This window comes from Mytilus trossulus, chromosome 6, assembly GCF_036588685.1.
Source record: "Mytilus trossulus isolate FHL-02 chromosome 6, PNRI_Mtr1.1.1.hap1, whole genome shotgun sequence".
Classification (NCBI taxonomy): domain Eukaryota; kingdom Metazoa; phylum Mollusca; class Bivalvia; order Mytilida; family Mytilidae; genus Mytilus; species Mytilus trossulus.
Genome location: NC_086378.1, coordinates 71,204,699 through 71,221,406, shown reverse-complemented (window position 1 = coordinate 71,221,406; position 16,708 = coordinate 71,204,699). Strand labels below are relative to the sequence as shown.

Below are 16,708 nucleotides of genomic sequence, written 5' to 3'. Positions count from 1 at the left end.
GGACCCGTATATTGATGTAAATATTGAACTTGAATAGATCATAGATCGAGAAGGTCGCTTTTTTCTTAGAATTATACCAAAAAAAAAACAGAAAAAAAACATACATTCTTAATAAAATATTTATCTTTAATGTCTGCGTAGACATACTTTTGAACGAAAAGTCAATATTTCTATATCAAATGTGCTCGTGACAAGAACGGACCGGTATATTTGAAAAAACCAAGATGTGGACTTTGTGGAATTCTCCAAATTTGGTGACACGAAAGATCTTAAGTTAGATATATACATGTTTTTTCCAATTTTTTCCATCAATATACAGCAGTAATTGGCATTATTTACAGTTCAGTTTCACAAGCTTCTTATGGAATAATATTCGAGAAATTCTAAAAAGTAAATAAAAAAATCTCTTTTGATGGTAGTACTTAACTGGTTTAGGAATATCTTATAATCCTGGTACCTTTGCTAACTATTGATGGTAGAGTTCTCCCTGACTAATTCTTTAAAATGTTTATAAATTATTATAGCAGAAATAGATATCGCCTACGTGGAAAGGTCTGCATCTGACACAATAATCTTCTAACATACTCAACAGCGTTGTTACTTAACATTTAGTAGCTGACAAGCAGCTGCTTATAGAATCATAACAGTGTAGCTGTGGCCATTGATTCACGACCTTAAATTATCCCATTGACTGGGGCAGATTATGTGAACGTTTGTCTGTAACGACCACTGCTCACTACTTACTTTATATAGAATTTAAACTGTGGAGTCACCAAAGGTTCTTAATGCCTTTACTATTAAAATAATTCGAAAAATTAATCAGGAATAACTTTATGTTTTGATTTATATTATTGATACAAATCAAAACATCGTGTTATTCCTGATTAGTTTTTCTAATTACTTTATTTAGGTGTTGAAAACCTTTTGTGACCCCACAGTTTGAGTGTCTTTAACAAGTACATAGTGAGCAGTGGTCGTTACAGACAAACGTTCACACAATCTGCCCCAGTCAATGGAATAGTTTAAGGTCGTCAATAAATGGCCACAGCTACACTGTTTTGAATATGATTCTAAATCTTGTTTAAGTTAACGTTAATCCATAATATTCTCGTAGTTTAAACATGTGTAAGGGTTACACGAAACCCAGCGTCTCGCCTTCTTTTGCTGTTAATCGCAGGCTCAACAAAAATGAGGGAAAATGTTAAAACAATATTTCTCTTAATATTATTTGATTGTTAGAAGCTTCTGTCTAAGTTTGGTAGATATCTTGGATAGTTTAAGAATCTAATAAATGATTTAAAAACTTTAACTGCAGACTGTAATGTTAACTGGATGAAAAACTGAGTCCATTTATAAGTAAAATAAGGAAAAACAGGAATTATTTGTTTTACCAAATTTACTTCTGGATACTATCTGATGATCATAAACAAGCTTCTGTACAGGTTTAGTAGAAATCTAGGATAGTTTGAGAATGTTATCAAAATTTAAAAAAAATTTAACCACAGAGTGAATATTTGTGGACATCGCCGACGACGACGATGACGACGCCAACGACGGAATGTAGGATAGCTATGTCTCGCTTTTTCTTTAAAAATCGGAGGCTCGAAAAAAATGAATACGTCAATGTGTTTGGTGAATTTAATCAATCAATGGATGCTGCAATGAGTGAAAATATAGGTTTTGGCATATTAGTAGTTATCGTATGTCGTCACCTTCATGAATCTTGATTTATTTCCATTATTTTAATTACCCTGTGACGTTCCCTTTTGTGGCATTGGTCCATTCATGTTATAGACACACTTCGTAATTTTTTAAGCTGTTGTGTTGTACTGTCCTAATTGATTAAAGATATTCGTTGTTATTCTGTGGTTAACATGTCAAAATGTACGATTATATCAATTATTTATTGACTTATTTGTCTTTGGTGTTCTTGAGTATATTTGTACTGTATTCCTGTCATGTAATGTTGTCCTATTAGCGGTCAATGTAACATTGCCATACAGCGCGGAGGTTAGCTAGCCACAAAGTCAGCTTCAACCCACCATTTACTCTTAAGATGTCCTGTACAAAGTCAGGAATGTGGCAGTTGTTATCTAACAGTTCGTATCTATATATGTTTCATTTATGTTTTGTTTCTGTTGCACTTCTGTGTTCTGTTATTTCGTTGTTTTCCTATAGTTGATGTGTTTCACTCAGTTTTAGTTTAAAACCAAGATTTGTTTGCTCTTCATCGATTTATGAATTTTGAACAGCGGTAAACTTGTGTTTTAATCACCATGAAAAAGAAAGAAGACACTGTAGGCATTTTTACATCAAACAGACATACATTCTATGTTGTGTCATGTGTACTATTGTTTGTCCCATTGTCTTTTTCTTTTTTAGCCATGGCATTGTCAGTTTATTTTCGATTTATAAGTTTGACTGTCCCTCTTGTATATTTCGTCCCTTTTGTTAATTCGTTAACTACAGATCACCATACAGCCTTCAACAATTAGCAAAACCCATACCGTATTGTCAGTTATAAAAGGCCCAAAATTAGCAAATTGTACATCAATCAAAAAGAAAAACAAATTGCCTGATGTATCTACATTCAATCAACATCAACAAATATGATATACAGCAACAAACGACAACCCCTGAACTACAGGCTCCTGACTTAGGACTAGAAAATTAAGAACGTGGTGGGTTTGAACATGTTTGTGAATGCTAAACCGTCCTACTGACCTGGTATAATGGTGTAACAGTACAACTTAAGAACAAACTATACAAATCAGTTAATCAAAGAGCTGAATAGCTCTGTGGGGAAAGACAGCCCTTATTTCTATTTCTTTTCTTCTTTTTTTTTTTTGGGGGGGGGGGTATCTTTTGATAGTCTTCATATAAAGAATGGAAAAAAAAAATTACCTAGAACATGTAGAAAGGTTGGCAATATTGAAATCAATTGTTGTTTAATTTCATTTCATTTCTTCAGTGTAGGGTTCAATTTAGACCAAAGGAAGAGATCTGCATCCTCTTAATCTAAACATTCATGTTTGCACCTGTCCTAAGTCAGGAATCTGATGTACAGTAGTTGTCGTTTGTTTATGTAATATATACGTGTTTCTCGTTTCTCGTTTCTCGTTTTGTTTATATAGATTAGACTGTTGGTTTTCCCGTTTGAATGGTTTTACACTAGTAATTTTGGGGCCCTTTATAGCTTGTTGTTCGGTGTGAGCCAAGGCTCCGTGTTGAAGGCCGTACTTTAACCTATAATGGTTTAATTTTTAAATTGTTATTTGGATGGAGAGTTGTCTCATTGGCACTCACACCACATCTTCCTATATCTAATTAAAGTTGATAGTTAATTATCTAAAACTAAACTAGTTGAATTCTGTCATTTAACAACAACTACAATAGTTTTTTGAAATCTTAATAGTGTACGACTGAACTGCAGGCTAGGGCCATTTTCCATTTTTTATGACAGTACTCTTAAGATTTTTATTTTTTTCTTAAGAAAGTTAGGACTGAAAAATTTATTCAGTTTTAAATTTCCATTGATAAAGTTCCCAGTTACAACTCTCATCACAGGGGTACAGGTACTAATAAAAAAAACAATATGATTGATGTAAACTGTGTGAAACGTCTTTCCAAATCCTACATTTTGAAATATTTGTAAAATTTCATGAATAAATAGGTTTAAACTACAAAATGCAACATTTGTAAAAAAAAATTGTTACCATTACAATGATTATGTTGGTACACAAAATTTAGTTTTAATGGAAGACTACTTAACATATACTAAATGTCACATTTTAAGTGTTTATCTTGTTTGATTTCTATAAATCTTCAGAAATTAATTCTTAAAAATACATTTAGGTAAAACCCATTAACTGTAGATCAACTGGTTTAGGACTGTTGTAATGATATATATAAATAGGAAGAACACATAATTGAATCTTACTATACACCAATTTTATTCTGATTAACAATCAATAAAGCACCTTTAACGTATTGACATATGCATGTTAACATTCACACTAGATTCAAATAAAACTTTAAAATGCATTCATACTAAATAAAAATAGATGCTGTGACTGTTTTCATGAAAAAAACAATCTTAAAAGTGATATCAAACATATTTCTAGTAATTTAAGTGTCTATGAAATCATTGAATTAAAGCATACATGTGTATTAAACCAAGTTCTCTGTGCATATTTTACTCTACAAAATAGTGTCATGGTAAAGGTAACAGCATACAGAAAATCAGTTGAACAATAAGATTGAAATTTATGTATCATATGACTTTAAAAACAAGAATGTGTCCAAAGTACACAGAATCCCCCCCTCGCATTTTCATTTTCTATGTTCAGTGGAACGTGAAATTAGGATCAAAAGTCTAATTTGGCATTTAAAGTAGACAGATCATATCATAAGGCACATGTTTACTAAGTTTCAATTTGATTGGACTTCAGCTTCCTCAAAAACTACTTTGATCAAAAACTTTAACCTAAAGCGAGATGAATGGACTAATGGCCAGACGAAGAGACAAACCAATGAACAAATGGACAAACTGGCACACAGATCAGAAAACATAATGCCCCCCTACTATCGTAGATGGGGCATAAAAACTTGAAATAAGGGAACATTTCATTAATTTTACTTTTAACTATTAGGTAAACAAAATTGTGAAAAAGTTTGCTGATGAGAAGCAAGTAAAATAACACCCTCTCATTGTCATCTAATATAATGCAGTTATTGTCATAATCACCTCTTTAGTGATCGCATACATTTGAAATTAGCAATAATTTAAATAAAGTAAATTTAATATTATATTCATCTCTATCAACATGATCAACATTAAAAATTATCATAATGTCCTAAAAGAAAATTATGTCAATAAAAAAAAAAAAACGCTTAAAAATATCATCAAAATTCATTTCTCAATGATAATGATGATGAATCATTCTTTTCTGCAATAAAAGATCATATTAACTAGCTTCTATAAATCTGACACTTTACTAAAAAGTACATAATCGTGGTTGTCACTGTTCATGAAAATATATTAAGATTATTCTCCATAATCCTCGGTAGCATGCCCACATTTTTGACAGAACGCATCACTGTACATTGCACTTTGTTTCAGCTGTGGAATCACACCAGTTCATATATGACTAGAACAAGCTACTATTTACAACTATTTACTTTTTCTTTTTTTTGCCACCTGATGAACTCTTTGGTCCTTTCTTATCATCCTAACAAAAAATAAATAAATAAAATAAATAATGTGATCAATGATTTAGAATAGAAACAATATGGCATTGTAATGAAAAGGAGTTAAGAAAACACAAGACATCATGTTGTCCCCTTTTTTTAAATTTATTTGGGGTTGCATTTAAATTATCTTTACCTTTCATTGATTTATGAATTGAATGCTTCTTTTTGTACCTTCATTGGGGTGTAAAAGCGTTGACCGAAAATACATTTTGTATGGCTTCATTCTAAAAATGCAAGGTCAACACTTTTACAACCCTATGAAGTTACAAAAAGAATCATTCAATACTTATAATTACATTTTTTAGCTAGGATCATAAAAACACTATTTTTATCAAGTTTTTATCTTTTTTACCTGTGCACTTTATTGTGGGACCTCGTGTCATTATGAATGGTAAATTTCATTGTGTAATGAAGTTGATTAAGGAATAACAGTGTAGCCAATCAGAATAATGTATTATAATGAAACATACATATAAAGTAATTATTTGATTATATGCCAATCATAAAAGAAGAATACTATCAGAATCTTGATCATATAAACTATAAAAAAAAAAAAGAAAAAAAAAAGAAAAAACAAGAATGTGTCCACAGTACACGGATGCCCCACTCACACTATCATTTTCTATGTTTAGTTGACCCTGAAATTGGAATAAATTCTCTAATTAGCATTAAAAATAGAATGATCTTATCAAAGGGAACATGTATATTAAGTTTCAAGTTGATTGGACTTCAACTTCATCAAAAACTACCTTGACCAAAAACTTTAACCTGAAGTGGGACAGACAGAGGGACAAACGAACAGACGGAAGAACGAACAGATGGATGGACGAACAGACCCACAGACCAGAAAACATAATGCCCCTCTAATATCGTAGGTGGGGCATAAAAAAAATGGTTTGACAAAGTAAAAGATGTCCAAAAAAAATTAACCAAAGACTAAACCATTATGTTAACGCTGCAGCAAAATATTTGAAACTACTTATAATTCAAAACAAAATATATATGATGTTAGAACCAAAGTAAATAAAGAATTCAACATTATTTTTATGTCAGTTGTTGCTATCAAACTTTTCCACATGTATTCCTTATAGTCATAAGAAAAAGGATATTACCTTGCTAATAATGACTCAATCTTATCATAACTCTTTTAAATAAAGACAAGTAAAATCAATAGTCCAGCATCAGTTTTATGTGGATTATATTAATTTCATAAGACAATGTCCAATTTATATTATTTCCATAGTGTCTAGAAAAAGTTATTAATCTTTATATCTTACTTTAGATCTAATAAAGCCATGTTGATCTAGTAGTATTCTGGCACAGTTATTGATATGTTTAAATCTATCAGGACCTAGATGTACACCACCATACCATCTTGTTACTACTACCATTACATTTCTGGCATCTACTATCTACAACAATAAATCTCCGAAATTTATAAAGTATTCACACACAAGTCTTTGGTCCATTAAATCATACTAAACCCTTGACAGACTGTAGAAAATATCTGGGACCAAGAAAAAACACTCAAGATTAGTCAAGGAAAGAGTTTTTTTTTTAGGTGGTTGAATTTGGGTAAACAAATATGTTGTCTGTTCATTTATTTTTCCAAATGATCCTAAAACTGTTTCTGGTCTCAAGGGATTACTAATTTTGTGAATTCTTCTAAGATTGAATCAAGTATTTCAGATATTGTGTTTCTGGCATTTTAGATCATTTACAAGTATATGCTTTGGAGTTTAGTATGACTTCAGTTTTCACTCAACTAGTACACAATTCTATTTAGGACAAGCTGAGGCTCACCCCTTTGTGCAGGATTTTCTGGCTGTGTTGAAGACCAATAGATGGCCTTCAGATGTTATCTGCTTTTTGGTCACTTTGTTGTCTCTTATACATAATCATCATTTCCATTTTAAATTTTATGACCTTTTATCATACAAATTTTAATTCCTCTGTATAACATGTATTACAGAAGAAAAAAAATTGTACTATACAATACCTGTAATAAATGTAATAGACGTGACCCAGCATGAGTTTCTCCATCATCTTCACACATCTGATAAAATGTAGGATGACCTCCATGTTCATCCTTTAATATTCTACAGGCATATATATTATGTGTAGCAGCCGCTATCTTTTTGTTTTCTTTTAAAGAGGACAGCATCATTTTTGTCTGAAAAATTTCAAAAGAAGAAATTCTTATCTCAGAAAACAATTTTTGGTTAAAAGAAAATTATGCAAAAGCCAAACACACATTAATAAAATAGAGTATATTCAGAATATTGGAATTATACATATCTAAACTCCTTAATTCACGTTTCAAAATGTGTTTGAAATGTAGATGGTAACTGGCATCATTTTTTTTCTTCTTCTGCATTGATCAGGAGAAAGTACCATCAATAACTTTCTTAAGTCCTAGGTAATTCCAAAAATCAGCTGACCTTTTGAGTCTTCCTTAGACTTAATAAATACTAAAAGGCAAGATGATGAAATATTTACCAGGACCAATCCACGAATTGGATTTGTCTGCATTTTCATGTACAGCAAGCACACTTTTTTATGTGTAATATTTTATTTATTATGGTCAATAAACATTTTCCTGATTTTTTTTTTATCATCTTAAATCAAAAAGCTTCATCTTTTTAAAGACACACAGCATGCAAAAATAAAACTGGTACAGTATAATTTGAATGTTTATTGTTTTAACTGATAATTTCTTATTTGTTTTCTAAATATCAAAGCAAATGTGAAATAACTTTTCATGACAGAAACCCAACATCATGAATAAACCAAAATAACAGAAAGACTTACAAATGTATTGCTTGCACTTGCTTTAAAAGTCCTGAATAATGGAGCAATGTGAACATCAACTATCATGCTTACATTGCATTCATGAAATAATTGCAATGTTACCTTCATGTGTTTTTCTGTTCAGCATTAAATACTAGAGCACAGTAACTTATAATTTACTATGTACCTGTTTAACATGTAAAACTAGAGCGATGTGACCTATAATTTACTATGTACCTGTTTAACATGTAAAACTAGAGCGATGTGACCTATAATTTACTATGTACCTGTTTAACATGTAAAACTAGAGCGATGTGACCTATAATTTACTATGTACCTGTTTAACAAGTAAAACTAGAGCGATGTGACCTATAATTTACTATGTACCTGTTTAACATGTAAAACTAGAGCGATGTGACCTATAATTTACTATGTACCTGTTTAACATGTAAAACTAGAGCGATGTGACCTATAATTTACTATGTACCTGTTTAACATGTAAAACTAGAGCGATGTGACCTATAATTTACTATGTACCTGTTTCACATGTAAAACTAGAGCGATGTGACCTATAATTTACTATGTACCTGTTTAACAAGTAAAACTAGAGCGATGTGACCTATAATTTACTATGTACCTGTTTAACAAGTAAAACTAGAGCGATGTGACCTATAATTTACTATGTACCTGTTTAACATGTAAAACTAGAGCGATGTGACCTATAATTTACTATGTACCTGTTTAACATGTAAAACTAGAGCGATGTGACCTATAATTTACTATGTACCTGTTTAACAAGTAAAACTAGAGCGATGTGACCTATAATTTACTATGTACCTGTTTAACATGTAAAACTAGAGCGATGTGACCTATAATTTACTATGTACCTGTTTAACATGTAAAACTAGAGCGATGTGACCTATAATTTACTATGTACCTGTTTAACATGTAAAACTAGAGCGATGTGACCTATAATTTACTATGTTCCTGTTTAACATGTAAAACTAGAGCGATGTGACCTATAATTTACTATGTACCTGTTTAACATGTAAAACTGGAGCGGTGTGACCTATAATTTACTATGTACCTGTTTAACATGGAATACTGGAGCGATGTGACCTATAATTTACTATGTACCTGTTTAACATGTAAAACTGGAGCGATGTGACCTATAATTTACTATGTACCTGTTTAACATGTAAAACTGGAGCGATGTGACCTATAATTTACTATGTACCTGTTTAACATGGAATACTGGAGCGATGTGACCTATAATTTACTATGTACCTGTTTAACATGGAATACTGGAGCAATGTGACCTATAATTTACTATGTACCTGTTTAACATGGAATACTGGAGCAATGTGACCTATAATTTACTATGTACCTGTTTAACATGGAATACTGGAGCGATGTGACCTACAAATCTACTGTTTCTGTCAACAAGTACCTCCCCTGATGTTATAACAGGACACTCCCAATCTATCAAATGAAAATGTAAATAGCATTTGAAATTATTTTGTTAATAATAAAGAATAAGAAATAATAGGGCACCATGTCCTGCTAACAATATCAAATTTCCATGTTCAGTACAAGTAATAGCAAAATATGAGTAACACTCTAACTTGGTGCATATTTTTAAAAGTTCACATCATAATGAACAGGTGCTCTTTTTTCAAATTGGTGTAAACTGAACATTCTTGTAAACTACCTCTCACCAAAATTGCAAACTGATACAAAATGAATCAATGGACAGACTGACAGAAAGACAACTTTAAATGTAAAGTGCTGTGGGAAAATAATATTTCTTATTTCTATAAAGTAACTGATTAATTCTATCATATGGCAATAGACTACTTTTGACTGAGTCTTGGTATGTGTTTTGCTGTGTATTTGTTTTCCACATCGGCTAGATAGGTGAGGGTTGAGATCTCACAAAAATGTGGTTCATTTGGATTTTTAAGAGATAACTGTTGTGTCCATTTTGCTGAACTACCATAGTATACATTGTTAAGGGGCCAGGTAAAGTCCACCTTCAAGTGGAGGATTTTATTGCTGCATTGAAGACCCAGTGATTAGGCTGATTCCATTCTCTATTTTATCATATACATTTGTACTAGTAGACTTTTTAAAGTTATGTCTGAATAATTGACAGAAATGAGACAGCAACTCAGCAACAAAATTAACCAAAAGGCTGAAATAGAGCAACATTGTATTAGTGACTGATATTATGATGTATTATTCCCGCATTCAGCAAACACAATCAAATCACATTGTCTCTTGAAGAAAAAAATATATAACAATACAATCTACCTGAGCCATCGTCTGCTTGTTCTATGGAATCAGGGGAGGTAAGTTCCAATTGAGCAAGGCGAATGTCTTCATCTCCGAAACAAAATTCTTCGTCTGAAGAAACATTTTCACTTGGTGATTTATTGCCTTGGAAAAAATACAAAATAAAACTAACATATGTAGAAAATGAAGGCAATATACAAACAAGTTGAAAGGTAAAAGGAAAACTTTACAAATGTATGATATATGTAATCAATCAATTTTCTTTTAAAGATACCTACTCCTGATAGATTTATTTTTTGTACAAGTTGTCAATTATGGCTTAAAAAAAAAATCCATTTGTTGATATTCTATTTCATAACAACACATTGTAACTCTAATAGGGATAAGCAAGGGTATAAAAAGTTCAGAACAATAAGTTATCTCCTCCTTAATGATATATGCGAAACTAATTATTTAGAGTGGTAAATTCTATGTCCCTGCCAGAATACTGGTCTTCATATTTGATTTCTTTATAAAAATATTTTAAGTTCTCAATTTTTGGTACATTGTTAATGGTCATATTATTTCCTTGGTGTCTGTGTACATACCCTCCTTTATGACCATTTTATAACAAGGAAAATAAATACCTGTCTCCAATGTTTCTTGAACTAATTCTCTAATCTTTTCTACCCACAGGTATATTAGACTTTCACCGACATTTTCTCTGTAGAACAAACATGTATTAAATATTCAGCGTCAAATTTTTAAGTATATATAAGAGTTCATTTAACAGCGTTGTGTAATCAATAAAGCAAATTTAAGCTTAAAATCCTTTTTAATGAATGAACTTTAACTAATTTCATGAGCATCAATAATTTCCTCACTAAGTTACTTTTTCACCATATGTGAGTACTAAATCAGACTACATATTTGTTTTTCATTCACTATTTTGTAATTTTATTAGGCCATTACTTTTCAAATTTGAATTATTTTAGATTTGTCAGTACAGGCATTTTATAGTTGATTATGTGATATGGGGTTTGCTCATTGCAGAAGACCCTTCAGTGACCCATAGATGTTCTGTGTCATTTGGTCTCTTGTGGAGAGTTGTTTCATTGGCAATAATACCACATCTTCTTTGTATACAGGGGTCGAATTTAAGCTTTTTTGTGTACTGGCCAGCCGGACCAGAGGATTGAAAAAGCTACTGGTCCGGCTCCAAATCTCCTGATCCTACACAAATGAAATTCATTTATAACACTTATATAAATGAGAGAAGTTTACGTTTACTTTCATGATTTTCCCTTCCTTTGCTTCCTCTTTATTCTCGTATTTTTTTAGTGCTGTTCTGATTATTCATTAGCAAGTACAGAATCTAACTTAAAATTTGAAGAACTTGTTACAAAAATACATTTCTTATCTAGGTCTGTCACTGCAAATTGTTCACATGATATACATTATACAATCCATTACATTGCAATCAACTACATAATTAAACCATTCACGTTTTTTTACCCATGATTTTATATGTTTACATTTCTTTTTGTCAATTTCATAAACTTTATTCAGATCTTCCATTTGAGAATCATTTGAATGTCAATTTTTTTTTTATTGTCTTGTCTGTCGATTTGACTCATTCCAAAAATTTCCACATGTTGTGTTGTTGTGAAGGACGCTCAACATCGGTATTAATAAAAACTTAATCAATTGTTAAACTTAGTACCTCCAGTACTGTGTATTTGAGTTCGCTGGTAAATTGTTTAGTAAAAAAAATGAAATTTTGATTCAATTAGGGATTTTATCAACGAAATTTCTACTGGTCCACCGGACCACCAGATGACAAAATATACTGGTCCGACTCAAATTCTACTGGTACCAGACCAGCGCTAATTTCAACCCCTGTTTGTATACCTAATTCATCATGTTCATATGCAGTATATAACGTTAATGACATGAAATATTGTAAGTGATGTTTTGTTTTATCCTAAATCGTCAATGAGTATGCCACCCAGCAACACAGTGAAAGTAAATAAGTCAAATATAGGTCAACATAACATGCATAGCGATCTCAGTGATAGACAGCAGTCTTGTTCCTCTCTATACCATGCTCAAGTACATAAGTTTAGAAAGTTTTTCATTTTCTCCTTTAGATTTGTGCAATATCTGTTGCAATATAATTATTCTACTTTTTCCTTTCTATTTATCTATATGTCTTAATTTTCATGGACAGTTAAATGACAGTATTCCCCTCATACCCAAACTTCTTCATTAAATGTGCATATTTTTAATATATTTTAGATCCATGAATATAGTTTCACTCACAAGTAAACATCATTCAGAGCATTTTCAATCTTTTGCCTAGACTCTCCTTTCAACCATGGAGCACTGAAATGATAAAACATCATGAAATATTTTTTTTATGATTTTATTAAAAAAAAAATGGTTCATCAGTTATTCCATGCTGCATACTAGTAAATGAAAATCTGACTAAAAGAAGATGTTTCAATAATCATAATAAAAACATTAAACTCATTATTGATGTGCTTGTCCAAAATCACTAGCCTATTATCCAAAGGGTGTAGTTTGTTTCAGTCTGTCATTATATTTTTCATTTATTCAGACCAAATCAGGCATTTGGTATTCTTAGAAAGGCCCTTTTCAATTTTTTTAAAATTAACAAGGCTGTTAGTTTTCTTGTTTAAATTGTTTTACATTGTCTTATGGGGGCCTTTTATAGCTAACTATGCAGTATGGGCTTTGCTCATTGGTGAAGGCCGTAAGGTGACCTATAATTGTTAATGTCTGTGTCATTTTGGTCTCTTGTGGACAGTTGTCCCATTGGCAATCATACCACATTTTCTTTTTTATATTATCAAAACTAAAGTAGCAAATAGCTTTTTTTTCACATTCACTTTACACTAATTTTCATTATTAAACTGAAATCATAAAAATTATATTATATATCTATAATACCTTATCTGGTAGTTAGCAGGACCATCTTTTGGATAGCCATCAGTAAAAATTATCTGAAAAATATTGTAGATGGCCTGATGAATGAAAAGAGATGTGATGTGAGGCAGCAACCCATCAAAACAAATAACCAAAAGACATCTTGAAGGCAATATATAATCTTCAACATCCCATAGGTGTTGACACAATTTATTGGTTTGAAGTTTTAAAAAGCTGAGAACAAATTAAACAGAAATTATCAATATCTGTCAATCAAAATTCTCTCAATACATGTGTAACAAAAAAGTTAAGATATGACTTGGTTCATGATTTTTATGTTTAATAAATCAAAATTATCATATTGCCATACAATACTATACACATTATAAATTGGTCTAGTAAAAATCAAGGACTTTGAACTTTTAAAAGTTTATAAAACATTGCAGTATCATATATTATATTGATTGTTTTACAACTCTAATATCTCAGAATGAAGAAAGCATTTCTTACACAGGAATTTATACATATGACTATTCTCTCTAATAAAAAATATTTGAAGATATCATTTACTCATAAACCCCTTCAGTTTTACTTCGATCCAAAGATACATTTTGTATATCACAGTGAATAAAATGTACAGTTTCAGTTTCAGACCAAAGTATAAGATATTATTCCGAACGTAATTTATTTCAGCAATGTTAAGTAGTAAGTATAGTGTGGTATTAGTTTATTTATCAATACATTTTACGGTTATTTCCCTTTGTCTTTTATGAAGTTTGTTTATCTGCAATCTTCATGATCTTCCCAATAACACATTTTTTTTGGCAAAAAATCAAAAGATCAAACAATGGTCAAGATGGTACTTACTTCTAAATTGACCCCATGAGATTGGTCATTTTCAGGAGTTATATGTATGTTATATTCATGATCACTTATCATTAACCAATCATCTCCATAAATAGACGTCAAAGCTTCTATCTCTTCTTTCTATAAAATAATTCATAGACATGACAGATATGATCTTTAAGAGAAGTATTACAGTTTTAAATTCAAATATCAATTGCAGTTTTACTTTGTTGGAAGTCTGTGTTCAAGCTTTAGACTGAGGCAAGCAGAAATGGTTAAGTCCATACCAAAAATATCAACAAAGTTTTCAAAGGTATTTACTGTCATGATCGTAGGCTGCCCTAAATGCTATATACATGCATGCATCTTATTACAGTTTTATACATATGACTAAATGTTCCCATTCCTGCAAATGCCTTAATGGTAGGTGTATTTCACAAATAAAAACTGGATTCTGTACTTGCTGTTTTTTTTATGCAGGGAAAAATTTGGTAGAAAAATCAAAGTTTTACAAAAACCTATAATAGATATGATGCACCTTTAATATATTTTGTTGGCCATCAACTAAACTGATTGTTGCATACAACAATCATTTTTCCATTGTGGGGTCAGATATTTTGTTTTATGACGTTGGGAACCTGTGTGATATCCAGTAATGGCTGACAAATAGCGAAAAGGTGTATCATTGTCAGATGATGCAAATTTTTAATTCAAGTGTTTAAAAAAATAAACACAAGCATGGAATACGAACAAATTGCTTGATACCCTATGTTAACCACTGTTGGACGAGAAATACTATTTAGTGACGCCGCTGTCATTGTAAAACCAAGAATTCGCTATACAAATCCTTGGTAAAACCGATCTAGTAAAACGAAAGTAGAAAACGAAACTAAAGTACAACGAATGTGTAATCTTGTTATATGTTGATCTTTACTATCTTATTTTAATTCTATTACCTGTCTCTCGAAATTTGTTTCAGTCATGCCTTTTTAAAACAGTAAAACTAACTAAAAATGCGGTCATTTCTAGCAGATTCTAATACAACCTGATGAACGTGGCTACCTTCCACAAAATCGCCATTTTAAAAAATAAACAATATTGATCACGTGTTAAATCACGTGGTGATTAGATTACTAACACTTCCAGACAAGACTTAGTGCCTATCAGATATATTAGATTTTAGACCCCAGTTTACTCTTTTAACATTTATTAGCTATTAAGAACAAGTGTTCATTGAAATCATAAGCACCTTCAGGTGATAATAGAAAATTTTAATATTTGAACAAGTGTGGACACAGATAAGTGTCACTGTGGATACTATGGTTTGATGTTTGACAGTGTTTTCTAACAAAAAGAGTTCTCTGGTTTTCTTAAATAGACTTTAGCGTTGAACTGTTGTGCACAGTGACAGCTAACCAGTAGCAAACACTGAAAATAGCAGTGGCTTTGTTTGATATTGAATTTTAATGTCTAGGACTGTCATGGAGGAGACTGTGACTAATTTAAATCAGTGCAGATCGATCGTTCATAGATTTTATTTAGCTAGAAATTGCTTTCAATATCAAAATCTATACATAGGCCAACCTACAATGAGTGCTTCGTGTTTATAATGTGTACACATTCTTCCAACATTTTAACTTTGAAATAGTTTCTATGTGAATACATTTACATTTTAAATGATCCGCTTTAAGTATGAGAGATAGTGTCCGAGAACCTGCATGCATCATCACAAGTACATGCACCTTATGCAAAGATAAACCAGCATCTTTACAGCATGTGTTGTAAGCATGTCCAGTCGCATTGAAAGATGGAAGATATACATGGAGGCAGGACAGTGTATTGAAAACAATAGCAACAAAGTTGGGTACCATTTGGTCAGTAGAAAGAAGAGAAAGATGCAGAAGAACATCACATTTGTAAATTTTGTGAGGGCTGGAGAAAAGAAAGACAACCAGGCAGAAGGTTAAGGGATACTTGGAACAGCATCAGACTGGCAGATGACAGCAGACATACATCAACGCATGAGTTTCCCAGCAAAATGAAAAATTTTTCCAGATATTCCCAGTATCGTTACGGTAAAAATTGTGTATAAATGTGGAAATTGTTTCTATGAAGATATACTATACATATTCATATGGTTAAAAGTAACGACACTATACCACTTCAGATATAGCAGTTACAAATACAGATGTTATAACTCCTAAAAAATAATTATATTTTTTTTATATATGAACAGAACTGTGGAACACAAGGATTAAAAAAATAAATTATACTCACTAACATTACTATTATGCATAAGTGAATGACTATTTACACTGCAGACAGCAGAGATTTAAAAAAATAGTTTTACAAAACAACATAACCTCGCAGTATTAGTAGCATTGTTTTTGCTTTTTTATTTGGCTTCTGGACAAAAAAATATATTTGAATAAGCATATTTGTTTTCAGAAAGAAAGAAATATGATCAAATATTAAAAATTCCCTACAAAATTAAAGAATACAGAAATGACAAACTCACATCCAGACCCTCGTTTATTATTTTTATGGAAACTTGTTTTTTTACAAGAGTTTTTCCGTCATGCGCATAGGCTTATAA

The 16,708-nt window shown here is 31.3% G+C and overlaps 1 protein-coding gene across 3 annotated transcripts; it reads right to left on the bottom strand.

The window, feature by feature from the left end:
• Nucleotides 1-5,042: 5,042 nt before the first annotated feature.
• Nucleotides 5,043-15,214, bottom strand: LOC134721789 (protein IMPACT-like). Of its 3 annotated transcripts, none has more exons than XM_063585005.1 (11): nt 15,069-15,214; nt 14,134-14,253; nt 13,291-13,343; nt 12,640-12,702; nt 10,965-11,041; nt 10,357-10,482; nt 9,463-9,525; nt 9,331-9,362; nt 7,253-7,426; nt 6,531-6,665; nt 5,043-5,231 (listed from the first exon to the last, which is right to left on the bottom strand). In XM_063585005.1, the coding sequence occupies exons 1-11, from the start codon at nt 15,093-15,095 to the stop codon at nt 5,178-5,180; spliced, it is 924 nt and encodes a 307-aa protein (XP_063441075.1). In that variant the 5' UTR covers nt 15,096-15,214; the 3' UTR covers nt 5,043-5,177. The 3 variants fall into 3 exon arrangements, with proteins under 3 accessions (XP_063441075.1, XP_063441076.1, XP_063441074.1); XM_063585006.1 differs by lacking the exon at nt 9,331-9,362 and adding an exon at nt 9,231-9,262; XM_063585004.1 differs by lacking the exon at nt 9,331-9,362 and having other exon boundaries at nt 9,431-9,525.
• Nucleotides 15,215-16,708: the final 1,494 nt, after the last annotated feature.